Here is a 22,354-nt window from a genome sequence, read left to right on the forward strand (position 1 = left end):
ATATTAAAGAATATGCTTCAGAACAAAAAATACTCTGTTATTATTATACACAAACAAAACAATACTTTGCATTATTATTACTGGAAAAATGTTTTGTTCTTCTAAATTTCTACTTGCAGTATACAAATACTTGACCTTTTGTATACTGGCCAACATAAACCTTATCTCCACTACCACATCTATTTGCAGTCAATATTTTTGCATAAATTTTAAAAACAACTCATAATTTCACATCACTTACAATTCCACATAAACAGGTTTCTGTGTTTATCCACAATACGTATATCTTATTTAGCTTAAGAAAGTAGATATAACACTGATCTGTTGCATTACCTGAAAATAATAATTTTTCACTCACAGATGGCAGAACTGCTAGAGGAATTAACATTTTTAAACCTGTCTGTCTACCTTCCACCTATCTCATTCAGTTAATGGAAAGATTTGCCATGTGAGTTCATGTATATAGTCTATCTGCATATCTATTATATACTGTTTATTCATTCTGTGTTTTGCTCAACACTGTATTATTCAACATTTTAAACAGAAGCAAAAAAAGTGCCTGAATCACCCTTACAGCTTCTGTTCTCAGTGTGGGTGGTTCACAATAAAAGGTTGCAAGATTGATGATCAAGACAAAACTCTTTTTTTTTAATGAGAATATCAAGCACAAGAGGTATTATTAGAATTATAGTACTTAGTACCGTGCATGGGCTAAAGGTTGAGAAGATACTTGTTGACATTAGACTTAATTTTGTATACAGTAATACCCCGAAGTTACGCGATAGGTGGGTCCGACGAAAATCGCGTAAGTCGGGGTACAACTTTGCATATAAATACATATAAATTTTGCTTAATTGGGACCAAGGACTAACAAAAACACTAGTTTAGAAGAAAAATATTAATAAAATTGCAGTTCTTTATACATATTAATACAAAATATGTATTAAAAAACAAATGACTTACGTTAAAAAGTTATTTCGATGTCGATGGCTTCATAAAATCTAACAAATTCGTCTGACGACACAGCGCGTTCTTTTTTTCACGCAGAATTTCTTCGTAGCAAGCTAATAATTTTTTTTATTCCTTGCTTTGTAGCTATAACGTGTTCTTCGTTCCATGTGCTTTTCGCCGTTGCTTCATTTAGGCCTGTAGCACGTGCAATATCACATGGTCTTTCATTTCGCTCAAAGCGTTTCACAATTTCATATTTTTTCTCTATCGACAGAGGCGGACTGGCCATAAGCCTTACTGGGGAAACCCCGGTGGGCCAGTGTGATTTTGGCCATAAACCATAGTATGAGGCCACTATAAATTTTCCTCGGTAAGAATTTTTGACCCAGTCCGCCTCTGTTTATCGATAATTGCTTTTCTTTTTCTCTCTGAATCTGCAGTGTCTTCACCAGGACGCTTCCTTTTCACACCTTTTAATTAAGTATTTTACTCATTTTTAGGGAATAAAGCGCAATTACAAAACGAGGAGGCACGCTTGATACGCATAAACAAAGCTGCGTGCATGTAGCAACTGAATAAACAACACCATAAAGGCAGAGATAAGCTATTAACACCTCACATTTCTAGGGGTTACTACCATAAAACAATAAAAATCCAGTTGCGTTTCTGCTAGTGAAATCTGTTATAAACTGGTAGTAAACTCGATCTAATTGCATTTGCGATTATACCGATAGCTGGAATTGTGTTGGTTTTTACGTTATTATGGTGAAATGTGTTTCCCCTTCACTGATATAAAAAACATAAAAGCAGCAAAGTTGAATTTTGTTCATCTTTCGCTCTCATTCTCCGCCTTCGCACCGTATATCGATAACATATGAAAAACGACCTTGAAGATAGTGGGCGGCAGCGTTGCCAAACGAAAAAATCAAGAACCGCGTAACTCCGAGTTCGCATAAGTCGGGGTAGCGTAAGTCGGGGTATTACTGTATTATAATTTTTGGAAATACATATGAAGGGAGGTTGTTCCACAAAACAGAAGTTGAAAACTTGGTTCGGTGAGTTTGAAATTGGACAGTAAAAGGATGCTAATTGGTTGCAGCACTTGTTTGAACAGACACAATTTGGCCTCAGTAGCCCTTATGCCATTAAGCCAAATACACCAACAGCAGCAGCATGTGTTTGGACTGGTTTTTTGGGGGGGGGAAGAGAGAGAGAGAGAGAGAGAGAGAGAGAGAGAGAGAGAGAGAGAGAGCGCGGGGAATTATAGACGACAACTAAAAAGAATAGTGCTCGTGGAAGAAACCATAAAAAGGCATACGGCAGAAACAGAATGTCTACAAGACAGAAAGTGGAGAAACTTTGTTAGAGGTGAGTTATTAATTAACCTAACTGCCCTCTTTTGAATGGAATCTAGAAGCCTGAGAGAAGTTTTAGGGCCACTGCCCCATATGTGGGAACAACATTCCATAGCAGGGGAGATTTGTGATTTGTACAGAGTGACCAGCTGTGTAAAAGAAAAGAAACACCAAAAGCAAAAGAGAAAACCCAGTGTTTTAGATGCAGAGGAAGCAATATTTGTAATTTGCTTATGCCAAAAGAGATTAAATGTCAGGGTAATACCCAGTAAATATATATGATCTTGCCAAGAAATCAGAGTATCATTAAAGATAAGCATAGGATCAAAAGAATTCTTTATGTGAGATATAAGACAGGACTGAGTTTTAAAAGGATTGAAATCAACTAAGTTATCTTTGCCCCACTGGAGATCAACATTTAAGGAATTGGTAGTGGATATTCGAGAAGCTGAAGCTATTTGCGCAGGGCAACGTTTCTCAAACTGGAAGGTAGAATGCAATGTGTTATCATCAGCAAAAATGGATAGGTTTTCTAGTCAATGGAAGAATGTCATTAATAAACAATATGAAAAGAGTTGGAAAAAGAACTGAACCTTGGGGAACACCAGCATAAGTGAGAAGTTAGAAGACAGAGAGCCATCTACCATTACCCACAATGAACAGTTAGAGAGAAAACTTGACGCCCAATTACAAAAAAAAAAAAGTTGGAAAATGATAAGATGGAAGCTTATTCAGAAGACCTTAATGCCAAACATGATCAAAAGCAACTGCTTGAGTTTCACCAAACTTTTCCACTAAATTTGTCTGTAGATAGATAACATAAGACAATAATGCAGTGAATCAACAATGCATTAGTGGAGATGTGACGGAATCCATACTGGCGATCATTGATCAGATGGAAGGTGTCTATATAGTATACGAGTTGACGGTTAATTGATTTTTCCATTACTTTAGAAACAGTAGAAGTGCAATGGGATGAAAACTGGATGGGAAGGATTTGCCACCCTTTTTAGAAACTCTGAATACGAGCAAATTTCCAAGCAGAAGGGTAAACACCTTTGGAATAAGAAAGTGAAAAAAAAACACCATCAGGACGGAGGGCTTTCTTAGCATTAAGATTGCTGAAAATCCTTCTGCCATACTTTTGGCAGAAGACCACAGGAGACATTAAATGGAGTGAAATCGGAATGATAGAAGGTTGTTTAACAAGATCATTAATACAAGAATAAGAAGAAAACCAGGATGTTAGCAGGTCAACTTTATCTCTGGCTGAAGTGGCAAGAGAACCATCTGGTTTTGACAAAGGTAGGAACAGAGATAGGCAAAGGTTGCAAACAATAGCTTTCACAAGTGACCAGAATGCTCGACTACCATTTCGACAGGAAGCAAGTTTTCTACTCTTAGCCTGTTCAAAATCTAGCATGAACTGATTAACAACTGCTTTACAATTGTTGTGAGATTTGATTTATGCAGAAAATAAAACTGGAGATTTGGATACAAGGAAAATGTGATATGCAACTTTCTAATCTTGAACAGCCTTAGCACATTTATTAGAAAACCAAGGATTAGATTAGGATGAGATAAGGTGGAGTGTGGAATAAAGGATTCCATACCTACAAGGATTTCACTGACACGATCCAAGCAAATGTTTACATCAAATGATTTGAAACAGTAGTCAGACCAAGGGAAAAAAAGAAATGCAGCAGTTCATTCTATTTTGCTTTCTTGTAATGCCGAACAACACAAGGTTGAAAGATGCCATTAGAGAAAGGCTCCATTGGAGAGGGACCATCACCAAGTTGGGTCCTGAGATACCTAGAGGCCTACTCACATCTATCGTACACCTAGAAACATTGTTTGTGAGGAAAAGATCAAGCATGTTAGCTGCATAGTAGTCTGGTAGCTAAGTGAACAATCTGTCTGAGGTCATTAGTAAGTGCAAAAGGTTCAGCATCTCGACCAGCTGGGTCCATGTGACTAGAAAATGGTAGCCAGCTGGAGTTGTAAACATTAAAATAACCAAGGAAAATTGCCTCATCAGTTAGGAAAATTGGACTACAGAAAATCACGTGTCAAAGAGAGAGAAAGTCAAACAATTCCGTTTGATGGTGGAGTTGGGAGAACAACAGAGGCAATGAATGAATTTGACAGAATATGGTAGAGAGATTTTTGGCCAAAGAAGATCGAACAGAGGAGATTTCAAATTACTAAGTCTCTGACAGGGAATATCAGAGTGGACATATACTCAAGTAGTGCCACTGGAACAAAAGGAATCATACAGCAAATAAATTGGATAACTGAGATGGGCAGTGATTGAATCGACTCATAACTGGGATTCTGCCAGAAAGACTACAAGGCGTTTGGCAGATTAGGTGGTAATGGGCATCAGTGAAACTGGAATTGAGACTACGGATATTTGTGAAATGAAGAAGGAAGTGTTTGGAAGGCTTAAATCTTTTCGCAGATAAGTTTGTTCTATTAGTTTGACAATTCATATTGTATTCAGTAGTGAGAAAAGATTGGGGGGGGGGGGACATGCTGCATGAAGCAATGAAATTCTTGGATATGGTGTGTACACATGGAAAGAATGTACTCAGCTCCTTGACATAAAGTGGCCTCGACAATGCCATTAATATTAGTAATGACCATGTTGCAAAAGGAAGCCATAGACTTATGCTGCAGCAGCCACAAAAAAAAAAATAATAAATAAATAAATAAATAAAAGAGTAAAATAATAATAATAAAATAAAATAAAAACTTAATAAATAATAAAAGGAAAGGAAAAAGACAACTTATACATTTCCCTCCTCCCATAGGTAGCTATGAATTTCTCTAAACCGTCAGTCCCGACAACATATAGGTAACTTATTCCAGTAATTTCTAACTTGCTGACTAAAATAAAACATTCTGCAATCCAGTCTAAACACCCCCCCCCCCCCCCATTACTTGAATTTATGCCATGAAAGGTTCGTCCTCATTCATTTTTTACTTTTGCCTCTCAGCCTTTTTAACACCTCAAATCAAGTCACCTCTAAGGTGCCTAGTTTCTGAGCTGTGCAACCCACAACTTGCCGATCTCACCAGGTGAGTTAACCTTCTTTGGACCTTTTCAAGATGCTCAATGTCTTTTTTTAGGTGAGAGATTATGGTGTCCTTATCTCTACTATTAAATGTTCGATAAATCATCATTAGGACATCATGTGCCTTCCTTGCAACCTGTCTACAATGCTCAGAGAACTTCATGTCCGACCATATCATAACTCCCAAATCCCCTTCTTCCATTACCAATTTTAGTTCAACTCCACCAAGTGTATAAGTTATTTTGGGGTTACTGTTCCCCAAGTGTAAGACCTTGCACTTTGCTGGATTAAAGCATAGCTGCCACTTTTCTGAATCCCTGAAGTTTATCTAGGTCATTCTGAAGAAGTACTGCTTGACGGGGATCATTAACTACTCTACCAATCTTTACAACATCTGCAAATTTAGACATCAAGCACTCTATCTCTTCATTGATGTCATTTTAGAAATTCAAACAGAATAATGGTCCCAATACTGATCCTTGGATAACCCCACTTCTTACATTAACCCAATCTCCGGAATAACCATTTATCATAACCCTCTACCTCCTGCCCTGAAGCCATCCTGCTCTCTAACTAAGGCATTTCCTGTGATTCCAACCTGTTACAACTTATAAAGTAACTGCTCATGTGGGACTGAGTCAAATGCTTTGCTGAAATCTAAAGAAACAATGTTGAAATTATTCCCTAAATTCTAGCTGATCAGGAAGGCACCTAGAGAGTGACCTATAGGTAAGGTTCAATGAACAATTTAGCAGCCAGACTGCAAACAACATTTTAGAGCTGTACCCATGAAATGTAAGATTCAATCTTGCCAGGATGTCTATTATAACTTTAAAAGACATCAAGCACACTGCATGATGGAAGAGATTGGTGGGAAAAGTTGCCCGAGCTTTGCTCTGAAGACTAAACATATGTTCCATCACTTCCATCCTCCAATAAGCAAAATGGTGGTTCTACAGTGGTTGGTGAGAATCATCAGTTGAGCTTCACATTAGTGCTGTATCACATTCACTACAAATCTCAGGTTGTGACTAATTGGAAAATTAAAAGTATCCCTTTGGCTGTTCCCACTGTGTCATGAAAAATGCACAACCACATTGATTGCTGCTAGTCTGCATCTGTAATGTCCAGAAAAAGCAAGCACAGCATCAAATATCAGGCTTCATCCACATAATGATGACCTTCCAATTCCAGATCCCCCAAAATCAGGACAAAAGTTGGATTTTTTTTAAAAAAAAATTTAATCTAAATTTTTTTAAAATAGTATTTTTAATTTAAAACTCTCTGTTTACGCACCATTTTCAACAAAACACCTTTTATTAGTTCTGCCCAAAATAAGAAAAAATCTCATTAACATAATATAAAGCATGAAATTAATGCTTTTGTGCAAAATAGGAATTACAACAGAGTCCCAATTAACCAAGGATAAGCAGTATCTGAGGTGAATTGTCGAAAATTTGTGTATACTCTGTCACCAAAGACAAGAGTATGTGGTTCAGTACAGAGCAGAAACCGACACCAGTTGACTGTTGATCAGTGCTGACATTTTATTTGTTAATTTTGTGACTTTTTACTAATTTTAATGATTGAATAAAAAAGGTTTGATAATAAAAAAAAAAAAATTTTAATTTTACTCTAATTTCCTAATTCTTTTTTTTTTATTTCTAATGTTTCACCCATGTTATTATGGTTAGTTGTCTTTAGATATTAAGTTGAATGCAATCAAGAAGAAACAATTTTTAAAAAAAATATGACTAGTGAATGAGGTGTTGATTAAGTGACTGGAGGAGAAAGATAGTGGAAATTTAAAAATGGTGTTCGCAAATGGCACATATATATATGTGATATGTGAAAATTGAAATAGAAAATCAATGAAGAAAGGAGAATTTGAACAAACTTCTGAAGCTCTTTTTCTGTGGTTCACACAGATGAGAAACAAAGGAAGCCCAATTTCTGGACCAATTTTACAGGCTAAGGCCTTAGAATTTCATAAGCATTTTAATGACTGGGAAGAACAATTTACCACAAATATTGGTTGATTGGATCATTGAAAAAAAATGTTGGAATTAGAAATATAAATGTTATTGGGGGAAAATTATCAGCTAGTACAGAAGAAATAGCAACATTTACTGCTAAATTAGCAAAAATTATTCAAGAAGAAAATTTGAATTTCAATCAAATTTACAACTATGACAAAACGGACCTGAATTATAAAATACTTCCATCCTAAATCTTGCAGGTAGAAGAAAAATCAACTCCTGGTTATAAATGAAGCAAGGGGTGAATGACAATACTGGCATATTTAAATTCATCAGGAGGACATAAGCTTAAATCAACTCTCATAGTCAAAGAACCCCCAAGTTTTAAAAATCTAAAATGTTTGCTATTAACTATGCAAATAAAAAAAAATGCATGGATGGATTCAAGTTTGTTTAAAACATGGTTTCATGAAGAATTTGTCACTAGCACAAAAAAATATTGGAACAAAAAGAAACGTCCCCATAAAGCACTTTTAATTGCAGACAATTCTCCATCCCACCCAGACAAAAGTGAACTAATTTTTGGCATTTGGCAACATCAGAGCTCTGTTTTTGCCACCTAATAGGATATCCCTTCTTCAGATCATCAAAAACACCTTCATCCCCCAGATCAAGGTGTTTTGGAGACTCTGAAATTCAACCATATACGACATCTCTCAAAATATTTGCTTTAAAATCTTGAAACAGGGCCAGTGTTGCTCAGAACCTTAAAAAAAATAAACATCAAGGACCTTATTTACTGGTTGACTGAAGAATGGCATGATTTTAAAACATCTACTCTTATTAAATCAAGGAAAAATATTTTATGCTCCCAAAATCAAGCCAACAAGAACGAGGTGGCAAATGAAAGAAGTGAGGAAATCCTTTTAGAACTAGCCAATAACCTTCCTGTTTCAGAGACTTACTACAGAGGATATTAAAGAGTTGATGAATTCTGATGAACAAAAGATGATAGTGAAGATGCCGATGAAGAGTGCACAGAAATTACTGACTCACACACACACACACACACAGTCTAAATGCTATTGAGTCAGCTTTACATTATATTGTAACATCAGGAGGATACCGCACCTTTGTTACTTTGGCACCTACAAAATATAGCAGATAAAAAGCAAGGAATCTTTGAAACAGCAACCCATTAACAAATTTTTTATAGGATATTAAGGTTCTAACAACTGTAAGTGTACATTTTTCTTGTCTATGACCTGTAATTTTCATACATGTACAATTTTATTTTATTTTTTTTTTAATTTTTTGTAATAAAACAGTTGAGAATAAAATTAAGTGTTTTATTGTGCAATTTAAAAGTCATTATGTTCAATAAGTAGCTCTAACCTGAAAATAGAGTATACATCACATCAATGTATTCAAATCCAGTTTATTTAATAATAAGCTACCAAACCTTACGTGTTATCGAAGTTTTTGATTATCTGAAGTTCCCACGGTCCACATTACCTCAGAAAATTAGGACTCTACTGTAGTTGATAATGCTGCTTGGTTGTATGAACAGAAACCTACTTCTGTGCTCATCAGTGAATTGCTTTTATGAAGGAGATTAACCACAGTATTTTTCAGTGGATCAATACAATAATGGGGCAAAATTTAATTACTGATGCTCCATAATTCCTTATTTCAAAACCCTTATTTCTGCTTATATATTAGGTACATTAAGCAAAATTATGCAATAAACTTTATTAATTGTGCTGAAATTAAAAAAGAAAACTGTACAAATGTAAAGTAGAAACATGAATCTATTAATTAAAAGGGTGAAATTTCAAAATTATGCATGCACACATTCTGCTTATATATTACATATATAAACGCTAAAAATAAATAAATAATATATATATATATATATATTTATATATATGTTGTTATTTGGTTTTTAGGAGCATTAGCAACTAAGGCCATATTGCTCCGGTGCAGTGGTCATTCCCTGACCTTTCCGCATGCTCCGTATTTGGTGGTGACGGGCTCTAACCCCGGTCTAATCAAGAAGCATGTGCTACACACTGCTGCTCCTTCCCACCTGGCTACGGAGGTGCCTTTATATATATATATATATATATATAGCATATTATGTTATACTACATGTATTAATATTAGCGGAGTACTGAATAACTGATGAGGGTCAAGATAATCAATATAAACCATGCATACATTTTTATGAAATATAAACATAAATTTTATAAAAATAAAAACCCTATACTAGTAATTAACCTTTAGGCCCTATTAATAGATTGGTACTGCCATACTGCATATTGATTATCTCGAAACTGTTTTTCCTTTCAGTCTGAGTAGTTGACCACTGAAAAAGTCACCCAGATTTTAGGTATGCAACAATAGATATTTTGTATATTATTATGTAAATATATTCTTTAACAATCTAACAAATTTATCTATGTGTACTTTATAAATATAACTAGGTATATCTGTAAATTTTTCACTGCTCTTTGCTAACAATATGTTATACATATTACATTATGGGCTTACTATAATATTGTTCCAAGAATAGCACTATACTAGTAATTAACTAAAAAATATCATCATAGTCTAAAAATTATCGCATAGAGTTTCCTATGCTATGATATCATCATACTGCCCATATCTACATCCTATACTATATACATATACACTGTGCTGCCACTTTATTAGGTACACCTACCTAGTAGCGGGTTGAGCCTCCTTAAGCCTTCAAAACAGCCTGAATTTGTCTAGGCATGGATTGAACAATATGCTGAAAACATTGTGCAGGAATGGAGTACCATGCAGACATGAGTGTGTCACACAGTTCCTTGAGATTCGACAGGGGTGTAGGCCTGCAGCGAACAGCCCTTTCCCGCTCATTCCAAAGATGATCAATAAGATTGAGATCCCTGGACTGAGAGGGCCACTGCAGCAAAGAAAAGTCGTTGTCATATTCCTGGAACTATTCCATAGTGATTCGGGCTTTGTGCACCAGAACATTATCCTGCTGGAACTAACCATCTGACTGGGGATAAAATGTCAACATGAACGGATGCATTTGGTCAGCAATGATGTTTGGGTACGATGTGACATTCAGACGTGAATCGATGGGTATCAATGGACCCAACGTCTGCCAAGAAAACATTCCCCACAACATAACACTGCCTTGCACACCTTGCACAGTAGTCATCAGACATAAGAAGTCCATGGATTCATGTTGTTTTCACCAAATTCTGAGCCTTCCATCAACATGATGCACTAGGACGTCGACTCGTCAGACCAAACAACTGTTTTCCCATCCTCGATAGTCCAGTGCTGGTTTTGCTGTGCCCACAGGAGGCATGCTCTCTTGTTCTTCATTGATAACCAAGGTACGTGATGTGGCCCGTCTGTCTACACAATTCTAGTCATCTCCCTCTGACCTCTCTCATCAACAAGAGATTTTCTTCCAAAGGAGTGCAAGTGCAGTTGAGAAGATGTTTTCTGATCATTGCACCATTCTCGATACACCCTTGAAACTGTGGTGTGTGAAAAGTTCAGGAGAATTGCCGTTTCAGAGGTGCTTTGTCCAGCACGTCTTGCACCTACTACTATGCCAGGTTTGAAGTCTGTTAGATCACTCCTTTTCCCCATTCTTGCTATGGTTTGTACGCTTTAACTGATACTAGAAAGGTTGTTCTGCTGGATTTATATCCACAACTGGGGTCATGTGACTTGTAATGTTGCGAGACGAACCATGTGTGCGTGCACAGCAGGGGTTTCCCTAATAAAGTGGCAGCACACAGTGTGTGTGTGTGTGTGTTCAGTACTATTAGCCCTTTCTATTTCAAAATTCTGCACACGCAAACCAGCCTGCTTATGATTCTAATTTTCTATCCTGCTGGAGGAAAGTCTACAGGTTCCAATGGATGCCATCAAAAATTTGAAAAAAAAAAAAAAAAAGTAAGATTTCAATATGAACAAATAAAAGTATGATTTTTCCCTCCTGAGGATTTTAGAAGCACTTCGAGCAAGAAATTCTTATATGACCCAGACATAAAAATAACTCAAAAAGTGGAGTACTTATTTACTTTGCAAAACCTTGAAAAGCTCTATCAAAAAATATTATGAGCTCCGGGAATAAACCCTATCAAGAGTTCAGAGGTGTTTTCAGCTAATTTCTCTTTGGGAACACTGAAACATCATTCAAAGGACAAGACATTATTAGTGATGCAATACTTATCAATATGGAGAGTTTAACTGGTGTTTATCCTTGAATTAGAATAGCAGTTGTTCAAGATGCAACTGAAATACTAATGTGAAATGTAAGTGTCACCTGTGAAGTGCAGTGTGCCTATGAAGCATAATAAGCTACAAAAACAGGCGTGCATCTGTCAGGTCCTTTCCCACTATTAGTCTGTGAAAAACAAAAATATTACTTCAAAAACAACTTGAGTAAAAACAGATATACGTTTAGGAGAATACAAAACTTTAGAAATCAATCTTGAAATAACAATTAATGCAAAAAACACGAGGAACCAGACAGGACAAACATGCATAGTGTCAAGTTAAGGAATAATTATAATATTTTAAGAAAGAGCAAACTTTATCAATTTACATGGCATTTTAATTTAGTAACGTACTGTGGAGAAATTGAATAATTTTTGTCATAAGTAATAATAAAGGATGCTGTTTCATTTTAGAGACACCGTTATAACTTGCTATGCAGCTGACAAACTGAGTTATAATCGCAGGAAAAACTTGGTTGTGTGGTATTTAATCCTTCTGTGCACATCAGTAAATAACTTTTATGAAAGAGATTACATTACCTGGAAATTTAATAAAGCATACACTTTTTCAGCTGTAGCTAGATTTAGCAAATAATCAACAACACCAAAAAGAGAGACAGGCACCTAATTTTCTATGAATTATGAGTACTGAATTATATTCTTAAAATTTCTGAATTGCAAAATTTTATTTTAGTAAAATCTGCCAGATTTGGCACAAAAATATCAAGTGCCATATTTTAGTTTCCTCTGCTATCTTACTTTTCCTCTAACTTTCGCATTCATGATCTTGTACATTACGTCCAACCTTACAAAATACAGTCCACTAAATACCTCATATCATCTTTGTAGAGAAGGCCAATAGAAGATTCAGAACAATCCTGATGCTAAAGTCTCCTGGTCCTGGTGGCATTTCATCACTTGTTCTCAAAACCTATTCTTCAGAGCTGACTCTTGCTTTCTGATGCCTTTTTGCTCCACCAGCATTCACCTTTCTGCATATAAATTTGTTCATATGTGGTGAATTCCTCAAAATGGTATAAATCTCTTCCTTTCAGTTTATCAGCCCACTGAACTTATCTCAACCATTCCCTGAGAAATGGTGGAATTCCTATGTTACTACTAATACAGCATCTATCAATGCTGATCCCATGGTAATATTTTGGCTCATTCGTTTTTGGATAAATTAGACGGAAAAGGTTAGCACTACTCATGCTATTGCTCTTGCCATTTCTATGGACATTGATCGCATCTGGAAAAAAGGCCCTCTGATTTTCATATGAGGGCTTACATTCTGCTTTTCTCTAAGAACACTTGGGAATGGGATGGCCAATAGCTATCTGTTTTTTTTTTTTTTACAAAGTCCATGTTTGTTTAACATTCAAGATTAATTGCCTGTCCACTCCCGCAAGTTAAGTAAATACCTATGGTCATGCAGGAGTTGTTTTACAAAGATTTTGTTATTGCATTAACATAGTACAGATGTGGATATGTAACATAATATTCATTCAAAATGGAGGCTACTCTAAGGGAAGCAAGAAAGTAGGCATCTTTCGCATTGCTACGCACATCGTATTTTAAATAAAATTATGAAAAAATATGTGAAATTGAAATCAATACGTACATATATATATTTTTAAATTTTGTAAAAGTATTCATATATACAGAAACAGATGCAGATGTTCAAAATCAAAATTTTGTGCTTTTAATGGTTTTTTACCAAAAATTGTATCAGAATAATAGAACTGAGTCTATATTTTTTGACTGATACTTTTTTTTTTTAAATTTTCATAAAAATTGATTAAAAAAATTCCATACAATATGCATTGAAACCTTTAAAGACAAACTGAAATACCGGAATAATAATCCATAGTCAATTTAAAAAAAAAAAAAAAAAAAGGGGGGGGGGGGGTTTCTAGTGCTGAGTTAGATGACGTGCCCCCACTACCTGGTTAACAATCTTCTTCCACTGGGAATCATGTCCTTAGTCTTGCCAATGATAACACACCACACCACCTCCACCAACCAGTCAGAGAAATCGTGCACTTCACATTACCTTTTCGATAGATGATAGACTTTCAACTTCTTGAATATCTATCAACAATCTCTTAAATACTTATGCCACATCACCGTATCATTTCTAGTAATAACAGCAACACTTCCAGTATGCCATAAAAACAGATTAATCTGGCCAAACCAGATTAGTGTAGATATGAAACAAGACACTATTATTATTATTATTAGCTATATGGTTCAAGGAAGCCTGAGGCTTATGCTGCAACAGCAAAAAAAAAAAAAAAAAAAAAAAAGTTTCTGAATCAGCCTGAGAGAGAGAGAGAGAGAGAGAGAGAGAGAGAGAGAGAGAGAGAGAGAGAGAGAGAGAAGGGAATCACCACGAAACAGAAGAGAATGATGATATCTATCTCGGGACCCTGGGTGTCTTCAGAAGCAAAGTTTAGATGAGCCCATTTCTGGCCCAATGTTGTGTGAAAAAGCATTGGATTTTAATCAAAAATACACACGGTATACGTGAACTAGATATTCAAGGCGAGAAACTTTCTCCAAACAAATTGGCAGTGGTGTCCTTGTAAGCTAGCTTCAATTATAGCAAATTACGAGAAAGAAAACGGTTATAATGTTGATGAGATGGGCTTATTATGGAAAGCATTACCGAAAAAAACCCTAGCCACTAAAAGACAAATGCCTGCACCAAGATTTAAGATGAGAAAAGAGTGAGTTACAATTGCTATATGCAAATGCTACTAGGACGCACAGGTTGTCCGTGCTTGTCATCAGTAAGTTGAAAAACCCATGAGCATTTAAAAATCTTTCTAATTTTTTTGTATAAAAATCATAAAAATGCCTGGATGGATGTTTCTGTTTCCCAAGATTGGCTTACATATATATTTTTTATTTAATTAAGCTTAATTATTTAATCGAAAGGAAAGATTAAATTTATTTAATCTTACTTTACATTCAATTATCCGGAAAATTTGGCTACCTGGAAGGTCTGACATCAATTATTCCAGATAACTGACACTCTACTGTATTATTATTATGAAAACTCCAAACACAAAAGATATTAGAACCTAATACACCTTTCTTATTTGGGGTTTTCATAACAAGAATCTTCTGTCTTCTCATCCCATACATAGCACTGTGTATGAGTTGTAGGTTGAAAGGACACAAGATACTTGTCCAGAAATCCATGTGAAAGAAAGTTGTGACAAAGTAGAAGTAGAATGGATAAACAAGGAAGAGAACAGCTGGTTCTATGAGTTTGAAGTTGGATAGTGAATGGATGCTGACTGATTGTGGCCCATGTTCAGACTAGTTTGAAAGAGAGTAAGGGAATTACAAAAGTCAATTCAAAAGAACATTGCTGCTGGCAGACATGCTTATAGAAGAGCATGCAGCAGAAACAGAATATATATGATACATAGAGTGGAAAGATTTTGTAGGACAGGTCATTAACCTGAATGCCTTCTTTTGAATGGGATCTAGAAGCTTGAAAGAAGTTTTGGGGACACCATCCCAGTGTGATAATATTCCATTGCAGGGCAGACTTAAGATTTATATAGAATGAATAGTAGTAGTTGTTTAGAAAAAAACAGCTACTTGTTCTATACTTTGTATAGAATGAGTAGTTGTTTAAAAGAAAAGTAATGATGGGGTAAAAAAGAGAGCTCAGTTTTTTTTTGGTGCAGAGGAAGCAATATTTTTGATGTACAAAAGAGCTGAAAGAATTTTATGCACATTTTACAACTTCTGGTACACAAGATCAAATCCAGATTTAGCCCCTCTCCCAACTATTCACTGATTCTTTTTAATAAAAAAAAAATTTAAAAAAAGAGAGATATAAATAAGAAAGCATGCACTGTAAAGGGAATTGACTCATTAAATCAACTTATCCTTGGATGTTCTCCAGGTCAGGCAAAGAGCAGGGAGCACACACATAAAAATCTCAGGGAATACTGGAATAGGTTTCTCCCAAAAAAGTAGCAGAAACTCTCAGTCTGGCTAAGTCCAAATCAATGCTTAACTTATGTAAATGAGAATAATATGAATATTTTATTTTATTTTGGTTGATACAGAAAAGTCTCCTTGCTTGTATCATTTGAACTTAGTAATACTAATCATTGTAGGATTACTAATAATTTTTGTAATATAAATACTAATTGGCCTCTATGTTTATAATTCATTCAACATAAATAGTCACAGGCATAATACCATTAAAGTAATGTTCACTGTTAACTAAAAAAGAACTGCAACCTACAAGGATAATTCTCCACCTTAGAATGTCTACTAAGAATACCCGTAACGAATTTTTGTTACCATCAGTATCTCCCATTTAAAATTAAAATAATTTTTTTATAAACATTTGAATGAAATTTGATTTAGCTATTACATAATTTAATTCTGCCCCAACTAAAAAAAAAAGGTGGGGGCTGTAAAACGGCATTTAAGACTTGCCAAATTTCTCAATGTAACATATGAAGGAGTGATAATCACATATTTTAGATGACAACTAAGCATTTACATCAGTAGATTGTGGAGGTGGGGGGGGGGGGGGTTGAATCTACAAATGAAGGAAAAAAAGCAAATGAAAAAAACCATAAATTTAATTTTTAAACCTGCACACCTTTGAGTTTCTTTGCCTCTTTAGTAGCCATAAGGGCTTGATCTCGCTCCAGCTTTCGTAATGTCTTCAACTCTTGTGCTTGCCGTGCCAATTCTAAATTTGTGAGTGATGAAGCAAAAAATCAATAAAGAATTTGCTCCTTTACTTAACAATTGTAAAATAAATAAATAAATGAAAATTACAAATAAAAAAAAACAACTAAAATGTTTTCTTTCCTTTTTTTTCTTTTCTTTGTTTACCATGGCACAACCCAACAGCAGAAAGTAAATGATAATGATGATGGTAATAATAATAATAAAAATAATAATAAGAGGATTTTTCCAGAAAACCAATGACTGGGTATAGATCTTGATGGAAGTTTTTTGGATGAAAAAATACAATCAATAAATATGTTTACCTTGTTGTTCTAGATGATGCTGCAACTGTTTCTCCTCCCAGTGTCGCTGTCTTTCTTCCTCTTCCACAGTTTTTTGGTGAGGTGGTCTCCTTACTTGTAATCCAAGTCTTCCTTTACGAGCTCGGACTTCCTCAATTCGAGCAATCACTTCATGTTCACTCACAAGGATGTATTCCTAAAATTTTAGAAAAACATAATAAATATTCAGAATATATATAAAATCAATATCTAATATTACCAAATGCTATTTAAATTATCAATTAAAAATAGTTGAAACCCGACAATACCTTTATAATATTGTTTTTATAATAAATATTGTTTTCACATTTATAAAATTAAAGGCAAAGTTATTACTTATAAAACAAAAGTTACAGTCCTCTGCTGACTCTCTTAGAATACATGGGATTAAAATCCACTGCAAGTTTTCCCAGTGCCAACTTATAAAGATCAGTCAATGATTTTCATCTAGTCACAATGCATCCCATTTCTAAAATACCCTAACAATAATTAGTTTAGTGTTATCATGGAAACAGGAACTTCTCTGGAGGGGAAGGATTTGGATGGGAGGGGCTAGGAGCTACAGAACGACTTTTTCTTAGCTTCAGTAAGCTTCTTAGAAAGAGATATACTGGATGATACCAATCATCCAGTATACCATCTCATCTCAGTATACCAACTGAGAGTCACCTGTAGTGTAATGGAAGAAAAGAAACTGAACATGGCAGCTATGTTCTTCAGAGGATGCAGAAAAGAAAAAAATTATATAAAAAAATGAAACATTCCAAAAGTAACCAGTTGCATAAAGTTTTGCTCTGAATGATTAAGTAGTTACATGATCTGTGTACCACTGTATACTAAAAATGAATGTGATCTTAAATGGTGGAAGTGGACAGAAAGAAAACATTACAATCAAACAATATAAAAGTTTAACCTATCCACTATTTCTTCATCCAAAAAAATGAAACTATCATAATGTCTGAAATTCCATAAAAATCATTAAAAACAAATTGAAAAAATACTAAAATCAAGAATTAGAAAAGGGTTAATGTTCCACTGTATGACTACCAATTATATTGCAATTGAAAAGCATTCTTTCAGTAAAAGAAAGGGAAGTACAGTAACGTACTATCCCAGAGAAAGCAAGAATAGAGGGGTGAAATTGAGGTGTTTTTTTTTTGCTGATGCTGCATAAGCTTGCTTTCTTGCATCGTATGCCTCTGCTAATGCTAAATCCATTGACCACTGAATTTCTTCAATCTGTCAGCCTCACCTACCAGTAGAGGTAACTTGTTCCAGTATTCAACAACTCACTGCCTAAAACACTTCCTACAATCAAGTCTACTACTATACCCCTGCAATTTTAATTTATGGAACTTAGTTTGGGAATTCTTTATAATGGTAATAATTCTATCTTCATTCATTTTACTTACTCCTTCAGGGCCTTATAAACCTCAATTATGACCTGCCCAAGGTGCCTAGTTTCAAAGCTCTGTAGCTCACATAAATGACTTTGTTCCTCATATAGTCACCCTTTTAAACACACATACAGGATAAACACAATAACAGTTTTGCAACAGAGCTATCCACGGTTCCTTTTTAGTGAAACCTTTTTTGTATATTTCTAGTTCCTTGAGGTAAAATTTAAATGCTGATTGTCACCTCATTATTTTGTATGGAAAAAAAAAAAATATATATATATATGGGTAATATGAAGTGCTGCAACACAGCAAATCATTCTCCTATAACATATACTAGTACAATTTGTCCAAGAACCATTGGCAGTCATTTTACAGATTTTAATCAAAACTATTTGTATACTATTTGAATTATCAGTATATACTGGTTGAGTAAGTGATTGGTGAAGCAAAGGCAATCCAGGAATTGGGAATTTTTCTTAATATTTCTTGATTTATGTTATTAAGGCTTTTTTTTTATTTTTTTATTATATTTCTTTTTCCCTCTATATTTTCTGTTGTAAGTTACTGGCAAAACTGATCCCACATTTTATTCTGTGCCTTCCTTGCTTCATAACATTTTGAACATCTATCATTACTTTGTGGAAATACTGGAAAGTGTGTTGATTGATGTTATCAAGATTAGGTTTTTTATTTATTTATTTTTTTTGCTCCTGTTATCCTCTCTGTATGTTATTCTTTAATTCATTGTCTTATTCATTCCATCTTGGCAAATGGGGTCTAGGTCAAACTGTTTTAATTTCAAATATGGACATCAGCTAGAAGTTTGACTGCTCTTACAGATGTCCACCAACAAACAAAAGGGGATACAAAAAAAAAAAAAAAAAAAAAGCATCTCCATGATAATATTATCAAAATGATAACAGCTCAACGTGCTGGCCCATCTCGATTCAATCCTTACAAAATGCTATACATTTGTGAAAGTACAGGATTTCTTGTGGTTTAAAATTATTGATAATTTTGTTCCCAGAACACCTTTACAGTTTTGGTGTCAATCCCTGCAAGCTATTTGCCACTTATGAGACACAAAAATGAGTGAATGCAGATTAGAGTAATAAATTATCAAGGTGTGTGCAAAGCTAAGTAAAAGTGCAATTTCGTGTGGAAGAATTATCAGTGGATGCAGCAATGAAAAAGTTGCCTTTTTTGAATAAAGTAGTTGCCACATGCTAATCATGAAAAAATATCAACTCTGTACTGTTCCTTATAATCAAACATTCACAGCATTTTCTTTACTGAGACTTTCTTCATGTCATAATCCTCACTCAAGCTCTTTCTGGCAGTTGTCTAAAATTATATACCACACTTAACTGTGATAATGCACAGACTCTTAAATATCTACCTAACCAAGCCAAAGATTCATGGTTTCTACTGTTGGCATTTGTGGCAAGCAGATCTGCCTATTACAACTCTTCAGAGCAACATTAAAGAAGCATAGATAAGAGGGGATTAAAGCAGGATTAGTGAAGTAGAGCAGGATTTCAAGGGTTTTTTTTTTTAGTATGTTGTAAAGTTTATTTTAACTCGTAAAGTTGGGAACTTCCCAACTTTACGAGTTAATTCGTTTCTAATGCACGCTCGTAAAGCAAAACTTTATTCCCATAGACAATGTTAAAAACAGGGGTTACGTTCTCAAAAATGAAATTAGTGTATGTTTAAACAATGATTGATTTATCCAATGAAATTAAAACAGCCTGTAAAATCAAGTAAATTGTAATTTAAAGAAATTATTTATGACTTAACAAATTTTAAAGAATGTTTATTCTTCATCATCAACTAAATGCACACTCATTGATCAATCATTGTTGGGTCAACACTCGTTATTGGTTTGTTGCACAAGCTGTCGTCTTATATCATATGTGCTTCAAGAGGCATTTGTTTCCAAGATAATCTCTCCTCGTTTCTTTATAAATTTCACGATAGCATGCATAAGCATTTTTTAATGGCATGCACAAATTGCAACTAAATAACAAGATATGCACAGGTGAGAGTGTAACTAACACAATATTTCAGAATCTTATCATCATTCTTTTTATGAAACGTGTAGAAAAAAAAAGATGAAGAGAAGATTCGGAAGATTTATGTTTTTTATATAATTGAAGATTGCAGGAAAGGGAAAAAATTTCACCCTAATAATGTAAACACAAAAACAATTCCAGCTATCGGTATTTCACAAATGCAATAACGACTTTACTACCCATTTATAATTGCTTGTACTAACAGAAAAGCACAATGAACCGAAAAGTGCAAACTGTTTTTATTCTTTTATGGTAATGAGAACATTTCCAGAAATGTGCTTTAGAAAAATAACACAAAGGTGTTTAAAATTGGTTCTTATAACAGAACATATGATAACGATGAAAGTGTAGTGCGTTTAATGATTTGAATTGGTAACTAATGCAATTTACATTATAAAATGACCTTTTAGAAAGATAAATAGCTTAGTTATACAGCAAAAATTTCAACTTCCGAGGTCTTGGAACGAATAACTAAAGAACAATGTGTTATTGGGTTCACATTACAATATTTGCACTATACGATGGTCCCTCTGGAATAGAATATTATTGTAAAGTCGGGTGCACTGTATTGTATAGCTATGCTTGTGGTTTGAAATGTGGGATTTATGAATGTTTAGCATTCATGTTTTTTTTTTGCAATTAATTTTCGATTTTGTTGCTACTTGATACTTTTTATGGTGGTGGTGGTGGGGGGGGGGGGCTCGTAACCGCGAAAACTTGTAAAGTGGGAACTGCTTGTATTTATTATTTATTTTATTTTTCTTATTATTATTTTTTTTATTTTCCTTCCACCATGTGGCCATTACTAATACTAAAGACTGCACTGTTTTCACATATTTACACCATTTCTGTGTCTTTTGTAATGACAATTTCTTTCATAATCTTTGGCATCATCCCAACCCTCTTGAAAACTTTAAAGCTTCTTCTTCTTGGAAACCTTCATACGATCTACTTGGAGACAGCTTTCTGAGTGCTCCTATTTCAAGGATTTGGCCAATCTTTTTGACTAATGTGTCACATATACATTAAAAATGCGTTGCATGCCATCCAAGACAAACACTGAATAATTTTAGAGGGGGGGGGGGGGAGCAGACAGCTAACTTGCTTTCAAATTTGTTGCGAATGTGTTACCAAGGCATATCTATCCAGAGATTGACTGTGATGCAAGCCAGTTCATAAAGGAAGCTATAATAAATCAGAATTTATGACAAAATGGATTTCAAATAACTAAAAATGCTATTCAGATTCACTGTTCTGAACATTGTGGTAACTGCAGTCACTTAGCATGTGTTTCACAGGTGGAACAGGACCAACAGGATAGCTATGTCTGCCAGGAGGCAAAGGTTCATGACGTTATAGAGCAGATATCATCTTTTAAGAGCACAAAAGGTGATATTGTCTTACACGCTGGAACTAATGATATGAAGAGTAGGAGACCAGCGTGTAGGCCTGCAGCGAACAGCCCAATGTACAGGTTACTGCTCAAAAAAAGCCGTGAATCAGGGTTAAATTTGAAAGTGTCTCCAATTCTGCCTAGACACAATAGGAGGGAGTACACAATGACAGCTTTGTCGAACAATTCGGCCCAGGAGAGATTGTGCAAGGCCCAAGGGTAGAATTTTTTTCAGCTTGGTCTATGCTTGTTAAGACGAGAGACGAGAGTTAAGCTTGTTAAGACTGTACAGGGAAATAGAGTGTGCCAGTAAATCAAAAAAAAGTCTTATAATGGGGGATTTTAATTTCCCGGATATTGACTGGAATTTGTGGGTTGGTCACTCACACACTAGCAAGGCTTTTGTGGATTTAGTGGATGATTGTTTTCTACATCAGCATGTTCGGGAGGCAACTAGAGGGAGTAATACGTTTGATCTGATTATCAGTAGTGATTCTTCATGCATTAAGTTCTGCTCTGTGCTGTGGCTCAGAGCAGAACCGAGGGGGGCAGTTGTCCTCTGACTCACAGCCTTATAAAATGCACTGTTTGCTTGATGTTTGCAGAGCAATCGGGTACGGGACATGATACTGCCATGGGGGATGTCTTTGTGTGTGCGCGATGCAAGGAGTGTATCGATATCAGGCAACAACTCAGCGTTCTTGTGGGCCTATATGAGAGCTTGAAGGACAGGGTGGGTGCCCTCGAAGAAACTAAATTTAGGGGCCCATCA

At 35.1% G+C, this 22,354-nt stretch overlaps 1 protein-coding gene across 1 annotated transcript in view; it reads right to left on the bottom strand.

Moving 5' to 3' along the window:
- tou (bromodomain adjacent to zinc finger domain 2B toutatis) overlaps window positions 1–22,354 on the bottom strand; it is a 914,913-nt gene that overhangs the window by 452,443 nt on the left and 440,116 nt on the right. The window contains 1 exon segment of the mRNA XM_090388865.1: window positions 16,697–16,871. Coding sequence (XP_090244991.1) covers window positions 16,697–16,871 — 175 coding nt within the window.

This window comes from Mastigoproctus giganteus, chromosome 14 (assembly GCF_048544385.1).
Source record: "Mastigoproctus giganteus isolate SK-2022 chromosome 14, ASM4854438v1, whole genome shotgun sequence".
Taxonomy (NCBI): domain Eukaryota; kingdom Metazoa; phylum Arthropoda; class Arachnida; order Uropygi; family Thelyphonidae; genus Mastigoproctus; species Mastigoproctus giganteus.